Raw genomic sequence first — 26,261 nt, 5'->3', positions numbered from 1 at the left:
CTCCTAAAGGCGAAGCATTGAGTGACAAAACTACAAATTGCAAATTGCAAGAAAAGACTATCCGCAAACAAAATGAAAAAACAGACATGTCCTCTCTTAAAACAGCTTTCTCATGCGATATTATGCTAATGAAGTTGTGAATGTCATATTTCAGTGATGGCAGCTGTAGACATAGAGTGTTTTGTGCATATGGTGTGTATGTAAATGCATGCATTTTTCATTCTTTGCAAAGTCTTTTTCCTCTACTACTGTATGCACAATAGAACCCTTGAGGCTGTCTTTTTTAAAGTTATACTTAGACGTTATCTTAAATAGGATCCCACTGACATGGCTATTCAAGTCGTGAAAAGAATTTTCAATTTTTCCTGAAATGGTTCCTGAGTGTAGCATGCACGAAGCGAAGGAGGATTCTGCCAAAAGGATAGGTAGCATGAAACTGTTTTCCAGATTTTTAAAACATTCTTTGCCCATCAGCACTCTGAAGCTTTTGCTGAACTGTCGCGCTCAAAGGCACCTTCACTGCGTTGATAATATCTAATCAAAGGAGCGCCTTTGAAGCTCAGGGCTTAAAATGCTTAAAAAGTGAAAATCAGATGATAAGAGATCCAGACAGAAACACACACTTATGGACTTTCCAGGGAAACGACTAACTCACTGACTCTCGCTTTATACATATTTTAAGAGTTCACCCATTGTTTTGCTGTTAACATCAGAGAGAATGAGGTTTGACTGTAGTGTAAAAGCAAAAAAAGACCTCATTACAGAGCAGAAATATTCAACTACATGCACAAACACTCTCTCTTTCTCACCCTGTCCCACTGTCTGTCTTTGTTGAGCAGAATAATGACAAGCTTGGGGTGCATCTGGTATCCGTCCTCGCTGAACGACAGATTACGCCCCTCAAACGTCACATTCATCAGGTACCTGAAGAGGGAAACAATGAGAGGGACAGACAGAGATTCAGATTCAGACGATGAGTTGAGCACTTGCTGAAAAAAAGGACTTTTTCAGTGGAAACTCATTCTATTCATTGCATATATTCATCCATCCATTCGTGTGAATATTTCATTTTCCCCAGAAATTAAGGCTTCAGGTTTTAAGGTTTGCCATATTATTTCAACTCAAGTGTGTTTTCAAACCCACCACATGAAATTAATTCATCCTCAAACAAAAAATAGCCTAAGTCTAACCAGCTTCTCCATAAATAGATTAATATTTAGTCCTTTACACATACTTGCAGACAAACATTTGAGTAGAGCAGCAGATGATGACTTTTAGACAAAACTGAGCAACATTCATTTCAGTGAATCTTCTGTACAGTCATTCTATAAGTTACATGTTCAATCTCTGTAACAGCCAGTGCATTCAATCTTAGTCATTCAGTATTGAAGGAACAGTTCTCTAATGGTAAGTTAGTTTGGAAGATTGACATCACTGTTATATTCGTCTGTTTAACACAAGGCAGCACACTGTCACGCTCATCTCCTCACAAACTAATGATTAGTCTGAAACCTTGTTGTTACGTTTAATACACCAGTTGGCCCTTTAACGGAATATTTCAAGACACAAGGTAGTTATTTACAACTGTTTGTGCTGGGTGAGGTCTTCTACCAGTCAGCAAAGTCTGGATTTGTTAGTTTCGGGGTGACGGACCAAGAAATCCCAGGAAGTCCACCGAGGACACTTGCGGTTCTATATAGTTTTATTAGGCATTCTAAATAGAGCATAACCCCTTAAAAAAGAAAAGCAACATACCAAACTCCAGCTTAATCTGTCAGCTTTAGACTTCGGTGTATCTGAACAAATTTAACAAGCCTCTTTCTTTCTAGATTGATAGGGATAGTTGCATGAAGGGCTACAAAGGCAAAGGTAAAATAAAAAAGTTCTCTATCCTCCTCGGCAGATGAAAAATTCAGTAAAAAATGGCAGAAAAAAAACTATTTTTGAACTTTGAACCCGGATCACACAATGATCTTCACAGACAGGGATAAAGAGCGACGGCACACAAGCAAACAGACAATGCAGTGTGTGGATTTTCTGGGTGTGTGTAAGTGAAATAATTCCGCCTTCCTTTGACTAACAGCACACACCACTTGGAGCCTCTCCCAGGTGTATTCTCTCGGGGTGGTCATGGTTAACATGTGTGGGAGTGTGCAAGTGTGTTTTGTACAAGAAACCAGAAATGTTTATGTCGGGTAAAATCATCTCTGTTTCACACACACACAGACAGACACACACACACACACACACACACAGTCTCTTAACTCTTTCAATCCCTCACTCTTCACTCTCACTCCCTGCCTCCCTGTGATTGTTTCCATGGAAACAACCTCAAAACCATGCCCACCACATACTGTATGTGTAAATGAATGAGTGACAAAAGAAGGTGCAATTGAGTGTGACCATATCTATCTATCTATCTATCTATCTATCTATCTATCTATCTATCTATCTATCTATCTATCTATCTATCTATCTATCTATCTATCTATCTATCTATCTATCTATCTATCTATCTATCTATCTATCTATCTATCTATCTATCTATCTATCTATCTATCTATCTATCTATCTATCTATCTATCTATCTATCTATCTATCTACAGAGTGACTTATGTAATCGAGCAATTGCTCTAATGCCAGCTCCATTATTCTTTGTCCTGTATTAAATATTGATATTTTCAATGGGCTGTGATGATCAGAATCATCCAGCATCATACCGTCTCATGCAGCCCCGTCCTGTAGAGTCTTGGCACTGATACAAAGTGCATAGAATCTGCTGCATAAATCATAAGCCATTTACAAAATGACTCCACGCCGTGCCCCCTTTCAATCTTTACCGAACAAAGCTATTGTACGACTCAGGGCCTTTGTGCGCGTGTGTATATACTTGAAGATCCTACACACTCACAGCAGTGAAACACAAGCATAAGTGTGTTGCCATGGCTCCCACAACCGCTGTGATTTCCAAGCCAATGTGCCACGTTCCTATGGTAACGATAATCTCACAGAGGGTGGGAAAGAGACAGAGGGAGAGAGATGGGATTCGGCGAAAAAGAGGGAGGGGACGGGGCGTGTTACAACCACACCGCAATGCACTCTTTCCTCTTCTCCCATTACACTGTGATGACTCTGTTTACAGTAGTTGCAGCCTGCTCTGACCACCATGTATCACTACCACTAAAACTGGACACACGTAACTCCATGCCCTCACACAGTGAACATGCTGCTCAGAAAAAAATCTTAAAAGCCCCACCAAAGATGCAAATTAGCATGTGAGCACAAACCTACCCCCTTCCACTATTTCCTAAAGCTGCTGCACATGTCATCAGATAGCAGTGAGCTACAAACATTCTGCCATGCTGCGAGTGAATGGCATGATAAGATGGAGGCACACATTCACTCACCACCAAAACGCCACAGGTTGATATCCTGTTGAGCCTGTCAACTTTAAGCAGGAGGAAAGTATCTCAGCTGTTCTGTACAGACAGTAAATTAAGATTGCCACAGAAGCAGCAGCTGTCTCCACCTGGAGAACAAATGCCAGTGACACCGACCACAGTCCAGCACATATACCGGTCCTCCGATCAGCTCTTCAGCAACGTTTTCCCCTTCACTAACTGCGTTGTACATTTGAAGTGTTACCGACTGTTCTGTGTATCTATTCTTTTTCCTTTTATGAGAGGAAAACTGGTGGAACACTGCAATAAACACTGCAATGTACACAGACAAACACTTGTCATGCTCACTCCATGGCCTGACACAGATACGTTTCAGCGCATGTTCTTGTGTGAATAATGGAGGAGTCGTGTGAAATATTGATAAGTCAGTTTTAATAAATTAACCCCTACATCAATTAGTCATGAATTACACTTGGTGACAATTACTGTAATACTGAATTTGTGGAGGAGGGATCTATATGATGAATGATAACATAACCCATATGGCACTGTGCAGTTGAGGCAAAGAAACACACTGTGGCTTTGATTCAGGCTGAAGTGTGATTTTGCTATGTGTTTGTGTGTTTATATTAACATGAGTGTGTTTAGACATGGGTAAAATATGACAAATCATGTCAGAATAAATTCTGCAACTGAGAAAAGTACAAACAGAAAGGAAGAGAACAACAGAATTTGTACCTATATCTGTAGTTTTGATTTATTTTTTACAAATAATAGACAGCACTTCAGCACCATTCACTGCAGTGACATTAATCTATAATGGGAGCCCTTTAACAGATTGAATTTGCTACCTTGGGCATGTGCAGCAATGTTCTTCCCTAATTTTTCTTATTTATTAGTACTTTTGGAATGAAACCTGAAAAGTCTTAAAAGTAAAAAAAAAAAAAAGTACTGCAAAACAAATCGAAACCCATAAAAGCCTGAATCAGAGAAAACTAAGTGGACAAGGCAGTAAAGTACAGAGAAAATAATGCAAATAATACTATGCCAATAAAGGAAGAGGGAAAGGACTGAACGAAAGTGGCAGGTACAGATAGAAATATTAAAGCAGAGAAAAGGAGAAAGCCATAAAGATGGTGGGAAGAGAAATTGAAGGAATAGAAGACAGAGAAAGAGCTCCCTGATCTAGTTCCAATCAGTCTTTCTAACCCCGCCCTCCTGCCCCACAAACACACACACGCCTCATAAAAAGAAGAAAAAAAAAAAACCCACACACACAGTCACACACACACTTCTCTGTGAATACACAGTCCACACGTCCCTCAGCTCAAAATGGCCAAAATGCTGCTTCAGAGTGTTCTGCACCCACAAACAAAATACAAACACGCATACACTCTACTGAAAGCCTTACTGGAGCCACAGACATTATCAAACGTCCACAGAGCTTAAAAGCACTTGACACCTTTCCAACTCCAAGCTCATCTGGAACCTGTCCACGCCTGGCAAGGTCAGGGCCACTGTTGTCAAACTCATGATTCTCACACAGTTGTGTGTTGCTCATCGGCGGTCTCCAGTTCTGCTTCTCCCTGACTGCGTTTTTCACTCTTTGTGCTTTGGTATCCTCTTCCCCTCTCTGCTATCTTCATATGTCAGGCTCATACTGTAGCAAAAGCTGGAATGTCACAGCGCTGGCTACAAAGGACTTAATTTACTTAGTGGAGTGACATGTCCTTCTCTTGTGGCATTCAGTGAAGTACCAGGGGCTGAACAAGGAAACGATAAGTCAACTAGATGTCCATAACCATACAGCAATTCACTCAACGGTTGACAGAAGACTAAACTAGAGATGATTTACATAATTACACGCATCTCTTACTGACCTAACATAGTGTCCATAAGCTTTTAAATACATGTGATGTGTGAGCCCAATGGGATATACATCCCAAAGCTGTAACACATTTCGCATTGTTCATTGTGCACTCGAACATATGCTTTTGTTGATATTGTTCAGTCTCCTCACTCCTCCTTATTTCCTTCCTTCTCCATTTGCTGTGCTGTTTCACATTTCCTTCTCCCGGTTTGCAAATATGGCTTAAATTAGCTACAATAATATGGTGTGGGATAAATCTAAAGCAAGAAATAGGCCAAGAGCTTCCCTGACAGTTCATTAAACGGTCGCTCTGCATGAAATGGTGGAGTTTTGAGAAGCAGAGAGAGTCACATCATCCTCTAAACCAACCAAGCAACAGCTGTGCCTTTACCTACAGGGCTTCTGCTGTTGCCAGAGGCTTTTTTTTTTTCTCGAAAGATGTCAACTGATTTGAGAAAGCAGAATTAATGATACCTTTTTAAAAAGTGCACCCAAACATTGAGTGAGCTGGAAAACACCTTAAAAACATTTAGCTCAGCTGTTACTGCAGTTAAGAGTGCGTATTCAAGTCAGCGGAAAAAGTAAGTACCGGTAAGCTAAACAGGACAAATATGTTCAATTCAATTCATGTAAAAAATGGCTTCCTTATTTTTCAGCGGGTATTTTCTTTTCATTTTGACAAGAGAATCAAGAAAAAATGTTTATTTGGGCAAGAGAATATCTGAAAGAGTTATTTCACGCACCTCAATCAAGTCACTTTAACCACCAATAAGTGCAGTGGAGAAGGATGTGGCTGAGACTGAGCTCCACTTCCACAGACTGTTTAATCAATAGATTAATCTTTTCATGGACTCAAGGTTGTTTCTATTTTAAAGGCAGCTGGATTCTTAGTTTGAGAAATCATCTACCATTTTAGATCAAAAGTCCCAAAAATCAGGCACCACTTTGTTGCCACCTGCTCGGGACTAAGGGGAGGATCTCACAGAACTGAACAGTATTAAGTAACAAGAGTCCCGACATCATTTTTACGATTGATACTCTGTTTGAGAATTAGGCATTAGAGAATCCACAGATATTCATTTCTGAGGGCAGAATTAGCGTTACACAGAACAGTTGAAGTTTTAGTTGATTATAAGTTCAAACAGTATGGCTTTAACCAAAGTTCAGTAAAAAAGAAACAGCAACATTGTCCAATACCTTGTGATTAATAATGTATTTAAAAACCATCTAAAAATCACTTCACATTAAAATATTTGGAGCATGACGGGTGGGGTTGACGAACACGTACCTCAGCCAGACCGACAGGGCTGGTTTACTGTTGGTCTGACTTCCAGCTGCCAGGCCTGCGACTCCACCTAATCTATTAATATTTTACTTTTGAAAACGTACAAATGGTCTCTGAATTCACTGGAGATTGACGTTAAAAGTGAACGTTTCCAACACACCAAAAGACCTTTCAAATTAAGTTGCGCTCCACTCATCTTCCATCTATTTATTCTTGATTTACTTAGCAGTGCACTGACCAGGAAGCACGGCATCCTTCGAGCCAGCCAAGCCAAGCAACCAGCCGTTCATTCAGTTTCAAGTGTATAGACTGTCGGCCAATTGCTAATCTCTTGATTGAACACTTGAAGACAAAGGTTATCACCAAACAAATTTAGTTAGGGCAGCGAGGGGCGAAGGATCTCAGCAGTGTTTGCAACTGATCTAATCAACGACACAGCTAAGTTGATTGTGAAACTGCAGGTCTGGAGTGCAGACAATGGCTTGGGAGGAGCAGAACAGTGGAGATTAGAGGAAAAGCACCAGAGGGAGAGGAGAGGCGATGAGGGGAGAAGAGAGGACGAGTGAGAAGATAAAACAGAGCAGGGCAGCACTCCGCAGAAGAGAATAAACAAAGCATGCAGAGGAGAGTGAATGTTGAAAAGAAGACAAGGGCAAAACAAAAGAAAAGACTGTGGAGCAAGAGATGATAACAAACGGGATGGGGTCAGGATGAAGCTAAGCAGCACAGAGACCAGGATGGGCCACCGCAGAAGAGATCGCACAAGAGCTGGAACGAACAAAGCAGTGCACAGCAGACAAGAGTCAGACACACAGAATCAGTGCAGGGAAATTACAAATGCAAAGTCTTAGGAAGGAATGACCCACAAACGAGTGGTGAAATGACATCTGAAGAATATACTGGAACACACAACAAAGCTTTGCGGCCTCAGTGCAGGATCTAGTTAAGTCTGAACCTCCAAAGTGGTGCAATCCAAAAAGGTGAGCGCGTGTTTCTGCTGTGAAGGCCCGTTTTTCCAACCAAACCAGTGTAGAGAAAGGAAGACTGAAAGTCTCTTTAGCACACACACACTTCTTTGGCGGGTTGCATCTCTTTATAAAGAACACATGCCCACACACATTCAGCAGACATGCAGAGCGGCACAGGGTTGAAAATGCTCCTGAATATGATACTGCAGAGCTCTGGAGCACAGTGCCACGGGGGATAATGTTCGCCAACTGAAACGCCATTGGGACCAATTAGGCAGTGCGCAGAGCAAAGTGCAGCCGAACGGTACGCTTCACAACCAGTTCAAAAGGCGTGCTGCTGAGACGGACAGCTGAGGGGGTGGGCTTAGTTTTACAAGGGGGCATTTGAGGGTGGCTGTTTGTGTGTTTAAGGTATTCTTTCATGGGGCGAGGGATGATCACAGTATGCAAGGGATGAAGGAGCAAGTGTGTGTGTGTGTGTGTGTGTGTGTGTGTGTGTGTGTGTGCGCCAGCATACGCTGTGAGCATGATGGTGCTATCTATGCCAAGATGCTGAAATGATGATAGACTGCCTGAACTTGTACACCGTTGAACCTGTTTTGTGGAGCATTTTGACAGCCATAAATCTTTGCCACGTTAATTTGGCTACTCGAATGTATTTGTAATAAATTAGATAAAACAAATGAAAAGAGACATGGCCTGCAGATGATACAGTGTCCAACGTTGTGCACTGTTGAATCAGTTTGAATGGGATATGTGCTGAGTTTGTACAGGGCAAAAGGTGAACTCTTCCTACTGCATGCACAACAGCAGCATTTTTAGCATAAAATTGAGACTGATTACTCTAAAACTGTTGCTAACTTTAAAAGATTTTGAATAAAGATTATTTTATCTCTTGAAATCATCACTGAACTATGAATATCTGACTTGGTGTTTTCTCCTGAAATGAATGTGGTGTGTCAAACTAGCCGAATTGCATCAAGAGATGTTATGTTTTCATGTTGCTATCCATATAAAATGCTTTAAAACAAAGCTTATTAAAATCACTGGACAATGTAACGCCTTTTTACTATATCATTTTACAGGCTAGATGGTGGAAACATCTTTACAACACTTACAGTGAGCCCGCTGACTGTTTTTAATTGCTTTTCTGTTTGTTCTTTATTTGGTACCTAAAGCAACTTTAACAGCGTCACATCTGACAGAGTTAGACTGAATCTCATCTCATGCCCCAATAACACACCCGCAGCACATTCATTTAATGAAATACACAATCGTACGTCACCAGATCGAGTCACTGTAGCGGTGCCATTGATCGCACTCATTCATTCATTTCTTCATTCACATAGCCAGCTTTCCTTCCTGTTTTGGGAGCTGCGCTGCTTTTCAACCACTGGAAAATTTTACATGAACGCTCACATACCCAGAGTTGGAAAACCTGGGTTGACTTGCTAAGCTGATGACCAGCGTCCCAGTACCGCTTAGCGAGATTTCTATCATTAGGATTAGTTCAACCAGATCACCTACAGATACCCTGGATACGTTGAACCTGCATTGTAGTACAGATCCCAGGTGTTACTTTTTGATGACTATACCTGTAATTATTCATTTAACTGATTATTTTGTTCAGTATAAATTTGGCCCAGTTTGAAAAAAGCAAATATTTGGGAAGAAAGAAGAGGCTAAGATGCATTTTTGGGGGAAAGAAACTTACAATTTATTTTTGCTTAAAAGACATCAATTTGTATCTACATGGGAACACTCTAATCTGGAAATTATAATCTGGGTCAAATACAACCGCCACCCACACTTACCTGAGCACTTCATTGGGGTTGCCTGAGATGGGGGTCTTTTTCTCTGGAGCTCCGTGGCACTCAGATTTCAGCAAGGTGTGAGGCCCGCGGTCCATCATCATGGTGGAAGTTGCCATGGTAATGATCGCCACACCGTCACGAACACGGGCCTCTAGGCCATAGTCCCACTCATCATAGGACACAGAGAGCAGACCTGGGTAGAGAAAGCCAGAAGAGATCAAATTCAGAAGGGATGTGGGAGGCAGAAAAAAAAGGAACAGAGGTGGTGAAGCAGGAGGCAATAGAGGATTAGGTAAAACTGGAAGGAAAAAGGGAAGGACTCAAGAATTTTAGGCAAATGTGACATGCGAATGAGAGATTACGTAGTGATATGAAGAAAAGTGAAAAGACAAAGAGAGACAGAGCTGGTAACATGAAACAGATAAGCAGGAGAGAATGATTCAGAGAGAATCAGATGAAAACCACTCGCATCCCTCCTCACTAAGAGTCTGTCACCTTGCTGTGTTTGTCAGTCTGTCTGTAAATCCCTGTCTGTCTCTGCTGGCCTTTGTACTTTCTGAAGGCCTGTTCTCCTGTCAGCCTGAGTCCTGCTCTCCTTTCACAATCTGTCAAATTTTTATGAACATTTATTTGTAGGTGTCTCCATCTCACTGCCCAACTCTCCGGGTGTGCTTCTAAGAATCCGTTCAACTTTTGCCAGCATGCCTGTCGTTCCCCCACCATGTCCTCTTGTAAGCAAGTATTTGGTTCATATGTAAAGATTTAAAGCATTCCCAAGGCTTAGGTCGGTGTTTTGTTTTCATACTTTATGCAGGTAGCCAGATTCAATCAGACTCACCTCATCACAACTAACACTAATTTTGCTATATTGACCCCAGCAGTCCTGATTCGTTAGCGTTTTCAAACATATGTTAAATTCCTTCTTGGTATTTTATTAATCTGAAATAAATTAAGCCTATGGGAAATGTTGATTTATTAGGTAAATTACCCTAATATGCATTTAACAAACTGCTGTCATTGGTAATAAAATCCACTAGAACATTCAATCATAATATGATTAATTTATGACAAACAGTCACCATTAACTGATGACATACTGCATGTTGCCTTGTGCCCAATGTTGATCTCTTTTTAATGACCAATCAGCTGACTGGTGTCAGGATTTCATCATGTCGCAGCTAAATGATTGTCTTCAGGCCCGTCTTACAGGGAGTAGAATTGTTTTGGATTGATTTTCTAATGCTGATTTAGTGTCTATTTTTCCATACTTTGCCAAACAATTCAGCGGTGATATCAGAACAAATAACATTATTCATGTTGTAATGTATAAGGGCTAGTATCCTGCAACAAAGCTAAACACAAACATATTTACATCCAGGTCTTCTAAAGTGATCATCAGCTTTGAGGATGCTGACTTTTTGCTTGGGACAAGTAGCAGTAGACTATTAGCATTATACTGCACCTTGACCAAAGGCACCTATCAACATCTTTTTCCCTTTAAAAGAGATTGAGTAAAACATTCACCTTGGGAGGAAGATTCTGAGCTTTAAGATTCTAGATTACTCTCTTACTTTAGTGTCCTCGCAAGAATTCTAGCTAGAAATAGGCAGCCTGCTTTTGTTTAACTCGTGAAACTGAATCCACCCTACCTCAAATATTGTTTATTGTACCAGTAATTAAGAAAGACAGAGACTGTTCATAATTTTATCCTAGGTGTCTAACACAAAACGTTTAAAAAACCCTTTTACATGTTCCTCATACTGTACCCTGCAGAAGGCAGTGAGGTGCCATTACCTGCATGTCTTGTATTGAACTTATTGGTATTTAACAGCAAAATAAATTTCTCCTAGCAACTGATTATCGTTCTCTAGAGTCTGCGCTTGACTTGTTCATTACAGGCTGCTGTATAAACAAAAGTAACGCCCCAGGACATGGCAGACTACATGAGAGAGGACCCACACTGTAGATATACAGTAAGGGGCTCTTTCTAAGGTAATGAAAGTACTTTGGTTTATATTTTCATGCGATTCTATGTGGATGTTGACACGCTGACAGCATATTGCATTGAGTGACTGAATTGTATCATACTGGGGCTGGACAGGCTAAGTCATCGCCAGCATTTATTAGATGTGAAAAAGAAAAGGTGGATGAAAACACTAAAAAGAACTTTCACTAATGCTCAAAAGGCATTTACATGCCCGCTTCAGGTGGTTTTTGCCTGTCTTAATGAAGACTTGAGGCACATTAGGGAGAACGATAACAACTTTGTAAATCGTGTCTGACGGTAAAAAAGGTAAAAATTACTCACCAACAGTTTCTGGTTTTGGCAAACAAAAAAACTCATGTAACTCAGGGGCATCAACCAAAATAAGACCCAGATTTTCCAATAGATAAAACTAATCCCTGAGGGGGATCTCTCTATTTTCCTCTCATGGATCTGCGCCATAGTTGTTGTACTTATTGTTTTCCTCCTCGTTTGTTTCCAGTTGGGACCACTACTTCTTCTACTGAATTATAGCCACTGCCAGCATAGCCTTTCCGACAACCCACCATCAGCTTTACGCAGCCTAGTTTATTCACTTCAAACTCGTTTGGAGTGATTCGCATTCCTTTTTTGTGGCTTTTCAAAAGATCACTTAAGATTTACTTCAGTAGGGAATGAAAAGCTGGCCGCTGTTTACGAACAGAGCACTCCAACTTGACCCTTCTTCTCCTGCGCTGCAGCAAAGGGCGGTGTTGACAGAGAAGGCAAACATTGCATCAAGTTGCATCAAAAGATCAACACAGAAAACAGGGAAGGAGAATATGGTGATTTGAACAGATATTTTCATCGTCCTCAAACCAGTTTGCTGTCATTGGCTGCTGTAACATCTGTTGCCTGAAGAGCGAGCCCAAAAATATGCTGAATGCAGCAACATAAGACAAAAGAATCGGAACACAAGCAGAGGAGGGTGTCTCTGCAGAGAAGTGCATCACCACACACTTCCAGGGCCAGATGCAGATACAAGAGAGAATGTGTGTTGAAAATGTGTGCACCTCAGGCATTCTTCAGACCATGCGTTCAAACGTTTATACAACAATGTTAGCTTGAAATTCAATTCAGTTCAGTTTCATATATATAGTAACAAATCACATAATATTCCATTTGATTGTAATCATAATCCAATCAAATCAAAATTAATCAAATTTCAAATTAGTCTAGCTGAGTGCCTTATAGGAAGCTTTTTACACTCTGGTCTAGCCCATACAATGGCAATTTTAAAAAAAGTTGCCTCGCTAAGGAAACCAACAAATTGCATCGAATCTATGATAGGAGGTGGAGAGAAAAGGTGGGGTCACTCAATTTACCATATCACAAAACAGACTATTTTATCGAGATTGCTCAGTCTCATAAAGATTTTTTTGGCTCTCATTGTCAATTTTTACTTTTTTCTATGTGTTTAAAGAAGAGTGTTTGCATCCATTCGAGTCTAAAAATGGGAGTGAAAATCAGGTTTGTGTACATGCGTAGAGTTTCTTGATGACTTGAGATTTATATTTTAAAAAAAGGACCTCACAGCTATATAAATTTTGCATAATAGAAAGTGTATCCACATTTCTGCCTTTGGGCGTACACAGAGTTTTAGATTTGCCTTTGTATAAGCCCCTTTGTTTTTTGTTCTTTTTTAACTTAGCATACCTTTAGGGCCCCCTTTTCAAAGTAACTAGTCTGAGTTTAAGATATGCCAACCAAGCCAGTCAGCAGGCATCATAAGTAAAAGAAGAAAAGCCTGGATTACAAACAAAGTGTCCTCAAAAATGGCAAAAATCCAAAGGTAAATGATAACAGCTGATTCTCAACTCTGCTACAAAGGCTTTTTTGACATCTGAAAATGGATAATTAGGGATTTGTTTGTCCAGCACTCACTACATGCCTCGTGGTTAAGGGTCACAGCTCAAAATGCAGAGCCTTCTTGTTAATTTATCTAGCCACCTATCTCAATGTTTTTCATTTAGCCCGTCTTGCTCTCTGTCTCTCAGTCAGTCCGCATCTGTCTGACAGTGTATGACCACATGTCAGCCAGTCCACTACCGTGTCAGTGGGCATAAATAGACAGACGGCCTGGCAACCTGCCCTTCTCACGGGGCTTTTGCGCTGACAGCTCTGTTCCTTCAGGACCATATCTAAAATCACACACTGTTGACACTTTCTCCACACTCATTCCCATCGCTTGTTCCTTCTTACTCACTTCCCTTTTATTATTTCATGGGAACGATTCTTTTCAAGGAAGTTGCTTGTCTGTGTGCTCTGAGGTGTACTCTGCTCTACATCTTGGGAGCCGCTGCATGATATATATACATATTGATACCTCTCTCAGGACATGTTCAAATGTCACAACACAAGCACGTCAACTGGCAATGGTAAATATGAACAGCAATGTCGCATCTGTAAAGCCTTTTTCTGGGTAGTTGTGTGGCTGCTGCCTTTCTTTAGAAGCAGTCTGTCTCTCAGTAACAGATTATCCACATATACACATCTGTCTAGATAGATAGATAGATAGATAGATAGATAGATAGTAGCTTATTGTTGTCAGTTATGTCAGAGCAGGTGTCTAGGTTAGCACAATGTGTGCAGTATTGTGTAATTCTGATTAGGAAGGAACAGAGACAGAAAAGACGTTTGTGGGAGAGAGAGATAGGGGCAAAAGTTAAAAAGACGCACAGAGACAGCAGCAGGGACACAAGAATACAGAAAGAAAAATAAATTGGAAATGGAAGGAGGGAGAAGAGTGGATGGAGAGATGGTTTCCCCAGAGCACTACTTAAGGAAGGCATCAGTGGAATTACCCCTGAGAATTGGTGGCGCTTCATCACACATGGTGCAAATTATCATGTGAGCTCGATGAGCAAATTGGCCCCACAGCTAGTGTGGAGCTTCTGTCTAACCCTGACCTACACAAGGAACAAACCATCGGTCACGTCCTCTGCTACAGTGTCATTTTGCTCCATGTTAGTTCAGAAGTTGGTGGGCTTGACTGCCTCAATGAGCGTCATGTGGCTTCTCAGATGCTCAGCGTTAGAGGGTATATAAGAGCTGGTTGAAAAGCTGAATTGGGCAAATATCGTCTGTCTTCTTTCATTACTTTAGAATCTTCATCCTGGTTTGTGTCAATTTTAAATGCTTAGGCAAGATGTGATGCAAGTCCGACAAGTACATCTTAAAATCTGCAACAGTCATCAGATTTTTCACTTCAAAAGGCTGACCAGTGCAGAACCTCTTCTTCCTCGGCCATGCCTTTGTAATGTGTGCAGAATTAATGCAGCCATCACAGAAGTGTAAATGAACTTTGCCAATAGCACTGATACAACCGCATGCCATCACAGAGCCTGGCTTTTAAACGTGTTAGTTGATAACATTCAGGACGGTCCAGAACACTGCGTCCATTTCTTAGAGAGAAGATCTTTCCAGAGTCCAGAAAAGTTGCAGCCGCCTCTGAGCAAGATTTACATTTGACAGCTCTTGATGTGGTGCGTTCTGATGAATCAGAGATCACACAACGTTACTCACTGAAATTCCTCCAGGTTCCTGAATTATCTCATTTTATTATGCACTGCAGAGGGAGCAAATATACAAAGCCATTCAATCTCTCTTGGAAGAACATTGTTTTTAAACATTTCAGTGATTTTTCTCATTGATTTGTTGGCAAACTAAAGATCGTCATCCCATTTTTGATAAATTATAAATGTCTTGGGTTCATATGGTTCACAATTAAAGAAAAATAAGAATCCGGGTGTATTTTCTTTATATATATGTATACATATATTTTTTTTCAACCTCATGATACCAGTCATGTTGTTGTTGGAATTTGAACCCTTTAAATAACATGCATTATGACACATTCTGTATCTTATTCAGCACACTATCTGTCATTATGTCCACTTTGATTCATGCCATGATAATTCACTGTCAACTGAAGGAGGTTTGTGTGTGTCCATCCAGTGCAGCACAGCTCCACTTTGTAATCAGCCAGGCAGTACACAAACTAGACATGATTAACTCTGTGGCATCATAAATCGAGAGGGGCGTCTTTGTGTGATTTAAATAACTGATATGGTGATGCATCAAACTTTACAGAGTGGAACAAACACACACACAACCATAGTTTGGTTCCCCAAACCCTCCATGTAAGTACACACTAAGGCACAAACACACTACCCATTTGATTAAATTCACCCATTGTTTCTGTCATGCTAATTGAACCCTGAACCAATTGCACATTGTACAGTTTTTTCACTCAAAATACTGTCAAAAGTACATACTCTGGTGTGCAGGTACGCTCCTTACTCCCATTCAAACTAAATCATTCGTAGATGTCAATAAGGGTGCAGAGGTAAAAAGTTTGAGTTATGGTGCTTAAAGGCACAACAATCTATGGTTTCCCCATGACACCATTCCCCAGGAACCGCTGAGGACAGGCAGTGTCCTCTCCCCTTCCGTGTAAATCAACAAGCCAAACACCCGCAAATGATCAGGGTCATACGCCCAGCGAACATTATACCACCCGCACAGCTGACTCCGCCGCAAGGAGAGAAACAATCCAAATTATGGACAGTTCCATCGGTTAGGACTGTGGAAACTTCACTGACGGAGAACAATTTGGTTCCCACTGGGAGCTGGCCTTTCTAAAAGTGTCCGTCCACCCCCAAGTGCTGCAAGTTGTGTTACATTTGGCAGTCTGACAAGTGTGCCTGACAGATTGCATGAGCAAGCTGAGTGGTTAATGTGCACCAACGTAGATGTTACTTTGGTTCCCTGTTTGACCTTCAAAGGTTAGAGTGACATCCAGTGGTATTGTGGGAGGAAAAAGAGGTAGAAAGGCCCCTAACTTACCATTACCAAAGGTCACTTTGTTCTTTGTCTTGCAGGTAAAATCTCAACAGCTAAGTTGAAAATAGAATTTCTTAGCTTTTCTTCTCTGTAGTGCCAAGCAGACCAAAATGAATTGCATGACTATTGAAAATGGATGTTGCTGGAGGCTGGATAAAGAACTTGTCTTTGTTTTCATGAGCAGTTTCCGAACATTTTTGTATTTTAGCCTGGTAAAACAGATCGGAACTGAATCATATTTATCAGTCGTATCGCCACAAATTGGCATCATTAAAGGCAATGAAGTGCAACCGCACGCTTTGGATTCTTACACAACATTCTTTATAAAAAAAAATTGTAACTTAAAGCTGAGGCAAGTAAATGCAAAATACAAGCAGTGGATGTTATTTGTAAGAGAAAAAGGGTAATCCAATCACAACGGGGCCTGTTTGAAAGAGTGAGCAGTGCCTAATTAATTCAATTTGAAAAAGTTGGAAACTGCACTGGTATTCTTTGGTTGTAGTTCTTGCTGCTAAAGGTGACACAGCTAGCTACACTGTAGAGAAATTCAATATTAACTAAAAGCAGGGATGATTTTGGGTTACAGTGTATGATATTAGGAGAGCGGTGTTGTTGTTTCTTTTTTATTGATTTTACAATATTCCTAACCCACAAAGCTATTCCCAAAGGTTTACCAGTAAAATTCTGAGTGAGAACAGTTATTGTTTTAATTCCAGAAACCCACTTCTCTGATGGTGTCAGTGAGTGTGTGTGGGTGGGCACTGTTTGTCAGAAACTAAGTTCCTGTGCTGATAAATCGGAAGCATTTACTCTTACACGTTGACAGACGACATTACCTATAATTTACAGTTGTGATGGATATATATTTAACAGTTACTTACAATTATTATCAAATACAGTAAAATGTTTTTGAAAATTCACACAAATGCCGAACAGTGTAGTTTGTGCATGTGGTTTAATACTTTTTTTTTTCTAGACTGTATAACCATGTTGCTTCAATACATATAATCAATATATCATGTCAAATCTGCATATTCTCTTTACTCATTTTATCTACAGGGACATTTCAGGATAAGATATCCACAACAGTAAAAAACCAGGATGAGGTTGAGTCTTTTATCACGCCACCATACTTGGTTGATTGTCTACACCACTGCTGACCTGCATATTTTAGAATGGCACAAAGAAACCAGTTAGCAGTATGACTGAAAGCGATTTTTTCCTAAAGTGGGACCTTATCCTGTGCAAAATGAGTGCACTCGTCATACTTTAAATGCTTCTGAAAAAACATCAACCAAGCACTGCACGGTTTCTAACAGTTGTACTAAAAAGGGTTTGAGATTTGAACTCAAAGTAAGCTAGCATCCTTTTTTTATGATAGATAAAAACAGGATCCAATTCTAAGTTCTAAATCTGACTCAGTTTCAGATATCCTACCTGTGGGAAACTCTGCTGGCACTACGACAGTGTCTCCAGCTACCAGTGAAGGTACAATCCAGGTGTAGCCATAACCAGTGATCCCAACGGAGTGGGCCACCTCAAAGATCGTGTTGGCTTCTTCTTTTGTGCAGTAGAGAAGAATGACGGGGCTCTGGAGCTTCTTCAGCTGGTTCTGGATCTTTGAATCGCCATCATCTACGGACATGTCAAGTAGAAGAACTTCCTCCAGTTCCCAGCCCACAAAGCTGTTCTCGATGGTGCTACGGATCTGGGTGGGACAAAGGGAAAAGAAACTGGCTATGATAAAGTACTTGGCTACAGTTTTAATGTTGCTGCTTATTGTTTAAGGATGGAGCGGTAACATTAAACATAAATGCGCTTTCGTTTTCGGAGTGATAAGATCAGATAATGGAAATAAGTAACAAATAACAGCTTTGTTCCCCATTGTGTGTATCTCACAAAGAGAAGTCAATCAAAACTAGAAATATCAAATTTGGACTCTGGATTCTTATGTTTTTTGGCCCGGCTAATCTCTTTTTATATATTTGAAGCACTTTGGTCATGAAAACCTGATCCACACAGTCTCCTTTGGGCAGTTAAAATTGAGATGTGTCTACCAACCATGATCCATCCCTAACCCTAACCGTGTAGTTTTGATGTCTAATCCTAAGCAAGTGATGTTACAGCCTATAGCCCACCAGGAAATGACAAACTAAGTTGTTGTGTTGTTGAAGGAACGTATGTTGGTCTTGATCTCACATCTAACAAAGTTCCAAGGTTGAAAGCATAGTATTTAGCTGCTCCATCCAACCACCCTTCCTTCATCCTTATCTGGATTTTGTGGCTTGTTAAATGATAGACTCGACAATGCTGCAAGCTCCTGATGTGAAAGCCATACATGGGACATACTGTATTTCCGTCGTGCCAATTGTAAGACTGGTACACAGAATTGAGTCATATTTAAGAGTATGAATAATCAACAAATATTAGTTTTTCAGTTAAGGGTCTTGTTGGAAAGTTTGTCACTGCAACCAGAGTTCTGACATTGGGTTTTACCAAATGTCGTCCCTCTTTCTCTGCCCACACTCTCAAATAAAGGCCAATAGAGCCCAGAAGAATCTTTGAAAGACTTTTAGATTACTATAGATTTTGAACAGGCTTATTTACTGCAAATCAATACAACAAACCTGATGGTGTCAAACATGTCAAGAAGTCAAGCTAATTAACTTTGGATGAGGCACACCTGTTATTTAAAAAACAAGCCGGTTGAGAGGGAGTCAAGAGTGTGCCAAAAGCAGGGGTTACTGCTTTCAAGAGTTTAAGTAATGAAAAATACTTTGTTTTGTTTGGTTTGTTGTTGTTTACTACATGAGTTTTTTTATGGTTTAATGTATTTAGTAAGGAAATTGTATGCATGTGTAGGTTTATCCAGACTTTTGACCTATACTGTATATCACAAGGTAAATCTTGACTTCTGAATTATCTCTCTTTTATATCCTGATGTCATGAGCATGTTGCCTCTGGTGCATGACGTTACCTTGGTAACAAAGTCCTGGTAACCCGGGTAGTACGTTGTGACGATGGAGAAGATGTACCAGTCATACTCCTCCATGATGTTCAGAATGACAGATGCCTGCTGCTCAATGGAGGGACCAAACTGAAAGAACATGGAGTTGTCATCCTGATAATAACAGAAGGACACAGACAAAGGAACAAAGACAGAGTGTAAATGGTTACGCCACAATATTGGCCCGAACCTTAATTTAGTTGGCTTTAGACACAAGGGAGAATAGCTGCTACTTAAAGGACAGAGATGATTTTCTAACATTATTGGTGCGAACATTAATTTAGCTGCCTTTATTCTCTAGCTTGCAGAGGAGAAAGGCAAGAGGACTCCTGTGGACTTGTAATGATATCGGTCATGATTTTCATTAGTTCCCTTTATGACTCCTTTAATGAGTTTGTGTCTGAGGCAAATTCTGTGGACTCTAAGCTGCTGTCCTTAATTTCATCAATAGTTCTCATCAGTTTGTCATACTACGACCGAGTAAGCAATTTCAATGTAGCCTGTTCCATACAAAATGTATATATAGAGACAGAATATACTCAAAATGGCACACATGTGCCTAGCTGTACAGACACTCTACAGAATATAAAAACATTCACCAACCAGGACACTTGCCTCAGAGAGGATAAAATCTAAGTGTGACAGGTAGAGAATGTACATCAAACCAAACAGCATTAAAGTCAGTCTGACACTTTAATAAACATTGCTTAAACACTCATACCATAGCCTGCATCTTGGCAATGTCATTTTGAGCTGGACAGAAGAAGAGGAGGAGGTGAGAAATACTAGTCTAGACACGGCCCTGGAGTTCTGCATCATGAGATTGTTGTTGTGCATGTGTATGTGAGTCATTCAGTTAGAGTCCAACTCCTGTTTACGCAATGTACAGTAGCGTGTTTATTTCCCCCCCCGAATATTCATGCTTCTAACGTGGCAAATTGGATGAATGGGATCCAACTTTTCTGTGCACTTGGTGTAGAACTGCTTGTGATCGAAATGAGTCGTAACAGACAATTAGGCTGGGCTGATGAGCGTCAGCTTCTTCAACCTCTCTTTGAGGTTCTCTTGACATCAAGTGAGATGACATGTTCTGGAGTGTACTGTGAAGTAAGAGCACACATTCAAATAATGCGAGTAATGCACTGCACTCATGACTCTGAAGATATGTTATTTATTCCTGTTCACTGCAGATGCTGTGTTTTAAAATAAGGAAATGATGACGCAAACACTGATTTTGTATCATGTTTCTTTGCTAACATGGTTGCATTTGTTGCTCTGCTTTCTATCTATTTTCTTCCTCTTTCATTCTTAGTCTTCGCCCATCTCTTCTTGCGCTCTGCCGTCCCATTAATACCACTGGAATCACTGCTGGGGCACAGTTATAATTGAATTTCCAGACTCCCGCTCTCCTGCTTCCCCCTTTATCCTCTGCAGAGCGCCCTTGCCACTGTGCACCCCTACCACATCATTTCCTCTGGCTTCCTCTATCTCTCTCTTCTTAACATCAGTATTAATGTACTGTCCAACACACTCATTCAAAGTGCCAGAGGTCTGCAGAATTTTCATTAGCCTTTGAGAAAAGTACATAGTGAAAGAGGAGCAAGGCAAATGCAAAAGCAGGAAAAGCAGACTGAGAGGTAACTCAGTGACTGTGACTAAAATTAAGTGCTGCAAAACACCACTCTTCATTTACAGCAACAACAATTAGGGTTTGGCCACATTATCACCTCTGCTGGCACAAAGTGATCGATTAGCGAGTATTCAAATTCCCAGAGGGGTTAGCGAGGCCAGCGAGTCAGCCAGCCAGCCAGACGCAGGAAACCGGCCAGCAAGGCTTTGAATATGCTGCTGAGCCGGTCACTGTCCTCTGTGAATCCACAGCTGGCGTCAGTGCTAGCTACTGTAAGCAGACAACAATACACTTCACCACACAATACAGCAGGATGAATGGATAGTAGAAAAGAGAGAAAGAGCAGATAAAACTATAGAGGAGGGAGCAGATAGGAGAAAAGAGAAGGGCAAAGAGAAACTAAAGGGAAAGAGAGGAATTGGGCAAGCTAGAATAAAAAATTAAGACAGGCAAAAAGTGGGGTGGATTTAGCTGAGGTCTGAAGCCTCTAGTGGGACAGCAGCAGAGGACAATGTGGTGACAATGAGTGAATGGAAGAGACGTGGCCAGGCTGGCAGACGCCTGTGATCCTGTGTGGAGCGAGCGAGCAGGAAAGGGGCAGTAAGCCAGGAATCAGTGAAGGAGCAGGCAAACGGAGGTGTGTGTCTGTGCGCGCGTGTCAGACAGTCAGCCAGCCATACACGCAGGGAGGAGGCTAAGCCGGAGCTGCTCAACCACAGAGGACCGCTGCTGTCAGAGAGGGAGAGACAGAAGCGGGACACTGGAGTCCTCCTCTATGGGAAACATGGGTGTGTTTGTGTGTGTGGGACAGAGAGTTTTGGGGTGTGGGATTTCAGTGTTTGAGTCTGTTTTAATGTATTTCTGTGTGTTTGGGTGCCTAATTTTCCCCAAGTCCTATTTGTGCAAGTTTGGACAAAGTAGGGTGTTGCATTACATTGTGTGTTTATGTTTGTGTGTGTTCATGTGTGTGCCTTTTCAATGGCTGATAGTTCACGGTCTGCCACGGTTGCTTGCTGTGCCCCAGAGCCTCCAAATGAGTGCACTCACACACTCCTGGAGCAGTTATTTGACTTGAAGGGGAGGGAGAGTCAATAACTCAGGTATTTCAATTACACACACAGGGGCACATCAGTGGCTGCAAAAGAAATAGACCCACTTCCAATCTTGCTCTAGAATATGAGCCCATACAAACAAAACGCACACATTTGAATAGCTTTAAACGCACACACTGACAGCTTTTCGCACATGAAAACGGGCACAATGAGCGTACACAGACACATGCAGCGGCAACAGCAATTCAACAAAATATACCAAACAAAGAATGACAAATTACGTGCTTTAGACGCACTCAAACACGCCTGTAACGATGCAGTTAAACGCCGCGAGGCGCACTGCTTAACAGGAAAGTGCATCCCACCGTGATCGCATAATGCACATAAAAGGGGAGATGGGAACGTACAGGTCAAGTACAGACATTTTCACTTACATTCACTGCATTTTGTGCATTTGTTCACAACAAAAAACACACACGTGCCATTACCTCGGCATGTTTGTTTCGGTGCCATTTACAGGAACTTATGATAAGACAGCGGAGAATACGGATCAGCTGGTTGTTTGGATGACAAAAGACAGTGCCAGGGTAAACCTTGTAAGTCAGTTGTCAGGTTCGTGTTCCTGATGTCTCATAGTGCAGATTCTAGATATAATTTTTACTACGTTTCCATTTCACTACTAATGAAACTAAAAGGATACCGTTCTTTTTAAAAATCTGGGTGCATCTAAGTTAGAAATAAGTGTTCTTACTTTCACGTTACACCTGTTTTCAATTGGTTCTCGGTTTGAAAAGTGGGATCGTTAAAAAAAAGAAAGAAAGCCAAGAAACCGTCTGACAAGACACACGACAAGATATAGTACAAATTAGTGAGCCTTAATAGTGCAGGGAGGAAGACTCAGTCCAGTAACGTTGGGACAGAGGCAGGTTTTGAGTTTCCCTATTTTCAGTATTCTGCTTGGCCAGCTGCCTGCTTGCTGTAGCCTCCTATTTACGGTACAGATAAGGGATTGGCATTATTTTATGACAGGTGCATAGCACAGATTGGATTGTACTGCGTATCCAGGATGATTAGCCATCCTGAATTCACGTATATGTCTGACATATCAAAGCAAATGACGTGTGCAACTAGCATCCTAATTAGACCAGAAGCTGTCCTGGGCTTTAACAGTGATTTTAATTTGAAATATTATGATATTGCACTTATTGTGCCACAAAAAACCACTGAGGTCTTTGTGTGTGAGAGTGTATGAGATAGAAAGGTATAAGCCAGAGAGCGGTGATAGTGTCTGTTGCTGGGAGGCTTTTGGCAATGCATATTTCTATCCTGCCTATAAAGGATCCTTTGAACTTGAGCAGGTGGGGGGGTGTTGCTATTGACTGCTGCTGCACTGCCTGATGGAAAGCCATGCCAGCGAGCGAGAAAGCGAGAGAGAAAGAGACTGAAACTGAGGGGAAAGAGAAGAGAGGGATGATAAAAGAGAGAGCTGGAGTGGGAGGCGAGGAGAAAAAGGGAACAGCTGGCCTTCGCTTGAATATAGTGAATCTGAAAGACGGTGGGAAGGAGATATAGACTCGCCACAGCCACAGGCATTCACACGAGTGTACACACAAACACAAGTGCTCAAAAGTGTGTTCATTTCTGACAAAGCCTCTGAGTCAAAGCCGCCATTGCCACATGCTCCAAAAATTACGTATTGATGACGAGTTCTTCTCTCTTCTCCCAATTCTTTCCATCACATGCTCCCTCTCACTTTGCACACATTTATTATCTCTACCTCAATTAAACTTCCACTCACTACCAGCCTCTTTTTCCCCTCTTCTTCACTCTTCACATCATCACATCTCTTATCAAGGAAGCCTACTTATCTTTAATCAAACACATACAAGCTTAATTAGCTTGAACACTCGTCAGACCGTCATCTAATTAGGAGTGACCTTATTTGAGAACTTTGAGTCTTGAGTCTTGATTAAAAAAGGGGGCATGTCTTCATTAAAAAAATTTGACTACATTCGCCCTAACATAATTCTGATTGCAGTGCAACTCCCCTGTCACAGCCACCTCCCACTTCCAGGTATTTGAAACGTGGAAAAAAAAAATCTAAAGAGCGAAATACCAAAGGAAAAAAGGAAATTGATCAATTTAAGATAGAAACCACAATTTTGGGTCACACATTGACACAATCAGACTGTGTCTGAATGAACGTTGATACCATTTAACACTCAGGCACAGACACACAGATGCACTGACTGTTTCTCTCTGGCCCATTTCTGCTCTAAGTTTAGAAGAGGACCCACCAAGGGGCCTCTGCAATTTGACGCTTTTTCCTGCTGCTGCTCTTGTTTGTCCCCTGGTCCTTGTAATAGTAAGAGTTTCTTCACTGTGCATTTATATGAGTGTTTCTCATACAGCTAGGCTAAGGAGACTAAATATGGTGGCTGTAGAAAAGGGCGAACTTATAAAATATGTCGAAGTAGCCAAGTTGGAAAGAATGATCAATGAATTTTGTAGGATATTCCAGATTAGTAGTGACATCAACTGCTTCTCACCAGATATACTCCATGGATGTGCTACATACTGAACAGAATTTTGGAGAATGGTGTTCTTTTAGGAGACAAAAACAAGGACACAGGTGCAAGGCGTAAACCATCATGAGTCACAAATGGGATGAGCTTCTTCTGGGAGAGTTCTGCAATGTTTTCCTTACTCCCAAGATTCATATTCAAACCAAAAGTTTTGTTTTGGCAACGCGTTCTCATTTCCATCCTGTCACGTACTGCCACTTTTCAGTGTCAGGGGAACCCCTTTACCGTCACTTAACAACAGAGGAAACTACTTTCTAGCCGCATATTGGCGGTTAAGGTATGCCAACCTTTGCACAACTGTTTTTTTTAATTACTCTCTCTTTTGTTTTTGACTTCTTTTCATGATTTTGATTTCCATCATTGCTCTACTTCATTATGCATTAAAAGTACTTGATTAAGGTTAATCCATAAAAGTACTGGATTAAATTTAGGCACTAAAAGTACTTCTTTGGTGGTGGGAAAACAGCTTGGTAAAATTACATAATGAAATACATTTTATTGCAGAAAAAACACATTTTTCCATTTCTGTGGCTTTCCTTTACCAGAGCAGGAGGCCCTGCCCATCTAAATGTGATGCTTTGGGGCCTTTGCTTTCAAGACCGACACAATGAGCTCCTGACCAAGAGTCACTCTCTGATGAGTTAGGAGTGAAAAATAGGGGTTGGTTTTGGTTTCATCTGTCCACCAACATTTTTCCAACAGCCTTCTGTTTTCTTCACAAACTACAAATGCAAATGTTTGGTTTATCCCTCCTGCGCTACTGGGGTGATTTAGTAGTGCAGCATGTAGAGAGGAGGACTATTGTGGCATCTTTCATAAAAAGAAATGCTAGTTCTGACAGAGTGAAAACACAACAATACTTGTTTTCTTATGCAACAAAGCAGGATTGCTTCAGAGTGAAATAACCTGCTGCTCTTAAATTTTTCCTTGAAATGATTTACAGTTACTGATTTTATCTTTATTTTGATGTTTTCATGGATTATCAGCTTCAAGGATGCAGACCTTTGACTGGGGACTGGAACTGGTAGACCAACAACTTTGTCTCATCACACCTTGCAAAGCCTAAAGTTAGATGGATAATACAGATAAATTATGTTTTGGATTACGTAAAAGATAGGTAAAAGTAAAACATCACAAGATCCGGCTGATTGAGTAAATGTCAAGAGCATAACGAGGCTTGCTGTCTCTCCAAAATGTCAAAACTTGTCTACAAATAAAAGTTTATGATGACAATGATGCACAGGTGTTCCAAAGGTTCGGTGACAGAAAGAGCTGCCTCACATCCAGCGTGTAGCCGATATGACTCATACTTATTCATCCAGAAAACAAATCAGACCACGAAGAGCACAGCAAAGGTCTTCTCTGCCATTTAAAAGCTCTGGTAGACTGCTTGTTTAATGCATTTTCCCCGTATTTGAAACATAAACTAAGCCCTGCAGTGCTGGTGTGGAACACAGATGTGCATAGCCACATAAAGTGAGACTTAAAGGGCATGAGGAAATACAGAAGATCGGGGGGCAAATATTCTGCTTTTTCGATTGTTATATTTTAGAATAAAAAATCTCATACAAGGATAATTAAAAATGTTCTGTAGAAAAGAAGGAGAATAATTCACAGGTCTGCGAGTGGAAGCGGGGACAGTCAAGAAAGTGAAGTTCACCACGCTGTCCCTGGGCAGCTGTAAAGTGGTTTAGGGAGTTTAGGGGAGGTGAGCATGCTTCTGTAGCGAGACATCCTTCTTCCTGTCCCTTGCTCCAAGCAAAAGGGAGGAAGGGAAAGGT

General features: G+C 41.0%; 1 protein-coding gene across 3 annotated transcripts in view; it reads right to left on the bottom strand.

Moving 5' to 3' along the window:
* LOC140273642 (glutamate receptor ionotropic, NMDA 2B-like) overlaps window positions 1-26,261 on the bottom strand; it is a 110,361-nt gene that overhangs the window by 28,883 nt on the left and 55,217 nt on the right. For all 3 annotated transcript variants that reach the window (XM_072369264.1, XM_072369265.1, XM_072369266.1), the window contains exons 5-8: window positions 19,184-19,327; window positions 17,644-17,914; window positions 9,339-9,531; window positions 810-924 (exon numbers count right to left, since the gene is read on the bottom strand). In XM_072369264.1, the coding sequence (XP_072225365.1) occupies window positions 810-924; window positions 9,339-9,531; window positions 17,644-17,914; window positions 19,184-19,327 (723 nt within the window). The remainder of the gene's footprint in view (window positions 1-809; window positions 925-9,338; window positions 9,532-17,643; window positions 17,915-19,183; window positions 19,328-26,261) is intronic.

The sequence above is a fragment of the Leuresthes tenuis genome, unplaced genomic scaffold (assembly GCF_036924035.1).
Source record: "Leuresthes tenuis unplaced genomic scaffold, fLeuTen1.0.hap1 SCAF_17, whole genome shotgun sequence".
Taxonomy (NCBI): domain Eukaryota; kingdom Metazoa; phylum Chordata; class Actinopteri; order Atheriniformes; family Atherinopsidae; genus Leuresthes; species Leuresthes tenuis.
Note: the sequence above shows the minus strand (reverse complement) of the source record. Positions and strands in the feature narration are given on the sequence as shown.